Source organism: Trichechus manatus, unplaced genomic scaffold (assembly GCF_000243295.1).
Source record: "Trichechus manatus latirostris isolate Lorelei unplaced genomic scaffold, TriManLat1.0 scaffold00002, whole genome shotgun sequence".
Lineage (NCBI taxonomy): Eukaryota > Metazoa > Chordata > Mammalia > Sirenia > Trichechidae > Trichechus > Trichechus manatus.
This window is the reverse complement of record NW_004443938.1, coordinates 12132296-12134090: the sequence shown is the minus strand read 5'-3', so window position 1 is coordinate 12134090 and position 1795 is coordinate 12132296. Positions and strand designations below refer to the sequence as shown.

The window sequence follows — 1795 nt, the reverse complement described above, 5'->3', positions numbered from 1 at the left end:
GTGTTTGCTTCCCAGTCTGCTTCTAGCAAAAGGGGACGTGAAGTATGAACCTGCTCAGCCTGTTCCCCGGCCGATGTGTCAACAGGGAGCTCCTTCTCGTCTGTCTCCGTGCTGCCAAGCTCTCCCATATCAGTTAACACAGAATAGGCAGCGCTAGGCCCGTGCACTGGGGTATGGAAACAGGGTTCCTTGTTAGCTGCTGAGACCCAGCTTTAAATATGCTGACGTTTCCTCTGTCCATTCTAGGAAGGTGCGGGGCTGAGAAAATAAGTGAATGTGTAATTGGTTTTGTGGTTTTGCTTTGTTTCTAATGGCAGAACTCTTTCGCAGTCTGACCAAAAAAAATACATGTATGCAATAAAACTTTGGACAACACATGTTTGAGGAAAGAGGGAAGTTTTCTGAATAACTGAAAGCTACGATACTCTCTTTTTAGCCTCCCTTGTTATTACAGATCTCTCCAAAGCACTTACACAGCTTCTTCTACTTAAAAATAGAATAAACTGAGCAAAAATGGAATTTTCCTCGGTGACTAGGGATCTTTGGTGATTTAGAGACACCGTTTTGAATATCAGCAGAGTAATAGGGATACTATGGTGAGGGAGTTTTGCTCCAAAGGGTGTTGATTCTGGCCAACCCTGAAGGCTGAATTTTAGATCACATTTCTGATATAAGCGTGTTTGTTGGAGCTGGCTCCTCTTTTCTAAAATAGGTGTTGTCACTGGGTGCCATCCGAGTTGATTCCGACTCATAGTGACCCCATGTGACCAAGCAGAACTGCCGCATAGAGTTTCCCAGGCTGTAATATTTATAGACGCAGATTGACAGGTCTTTCTCATGCAGAGCCGCTGGGTGGGTTCCAACTGCCAGTCTTTCTGATTAACGGCTAAGAGCTTAGGCATTTGCAACACCAGGGCTCCTTTTATAAAAGTGGGTAACAAAGACATTTCACAAAAGAATGTTCTGGTTAGTGACACTGTTTTGGGGTCAATGGCATGTTCCTTTGCGCCACAGCTATTGTCGAAGAGAAATAGGGGTTGGCGGTGTACTGAACACCCATAAGACAACAGTAGCAAAAGCATAATGTCAGTTCAATAATTTTATTGGGTCACTTATAACAATAGCAGTGATGTATACTTACGGAGCTTTCTGTGCCTTGCATATTAAAATTGATTCCCTTTCCTTGTTTTTCCTCTTGCTTGCTATTATGGTCCCCTTGGGGCACAAAGGGATGAACCTGGAGCGAAAGTAGCTGCCAGCTCCTCTGTGCCAGGCGTATTGCTTATGCTTTGCATTTAATCCTCGCTGCAACCCGGTGAGCTAAGGCTTCTTGTCTCCATTTCACCTCTGAGGCTCAGCTCCCCGAGGTCACATGACCATTGTTGGAACCCAGGCCTATTGCTGCCAAAGCCTCTCCTCTTCCCATGGGAGATGCCGTCAAGGCTTCGTGGCCTCGTTGGAGTGTTTCTGGAGCCTGTCCTTCCATCCAACCCCATCTAATCATTCAAATCTGTGCCGCAGGAATCTGAAAACGCACCTGCAGAACCTCCGATGGAAGGGGGTGAAGAGCACAGACCAGGACTGCAGGGGGGAGTCTTGTGCCCGCTGCCAGAGAGCGCTGGGGCTCCTGCTGAACCGGGGCGCTGTGTGCCGGGGCTGCAGCTACCGCGTGTGCGCTGAGTGCCGCGTGTTCCTGCGGAAGACCCGCGCCTGGAAGTGCACCGTGTGCTTTGAGGACAGGTGAGCGTACCTGCGGGCGAGCTTCTCCCACCAAGCCACACTGTGGAGAGAGGCC

General features: G+C 48.7%; 1 protein-coding gene across 1 annotated transcript in view; it reads left to right on the top strand.

The window, feature by feature from the left end:
* The window catches only part of SYTL3 (synaptotagmin like 3), a 101913-nt gene that overhangs the window by 14955 nt on the left and 85163 nt on the right, over positions 1 to 1795 (top strand). The window contains exon 3 of the mRNA XM_023728290.1: positions 1522 to 1740. Within this exon, the coding sequence (XP_023584058.1) occupies positions 1522 to 1740 (219 nt within the window). The remainder of the gene's footprint in view (positions 1 to 1521; positions 1741 to 1795) is intronic.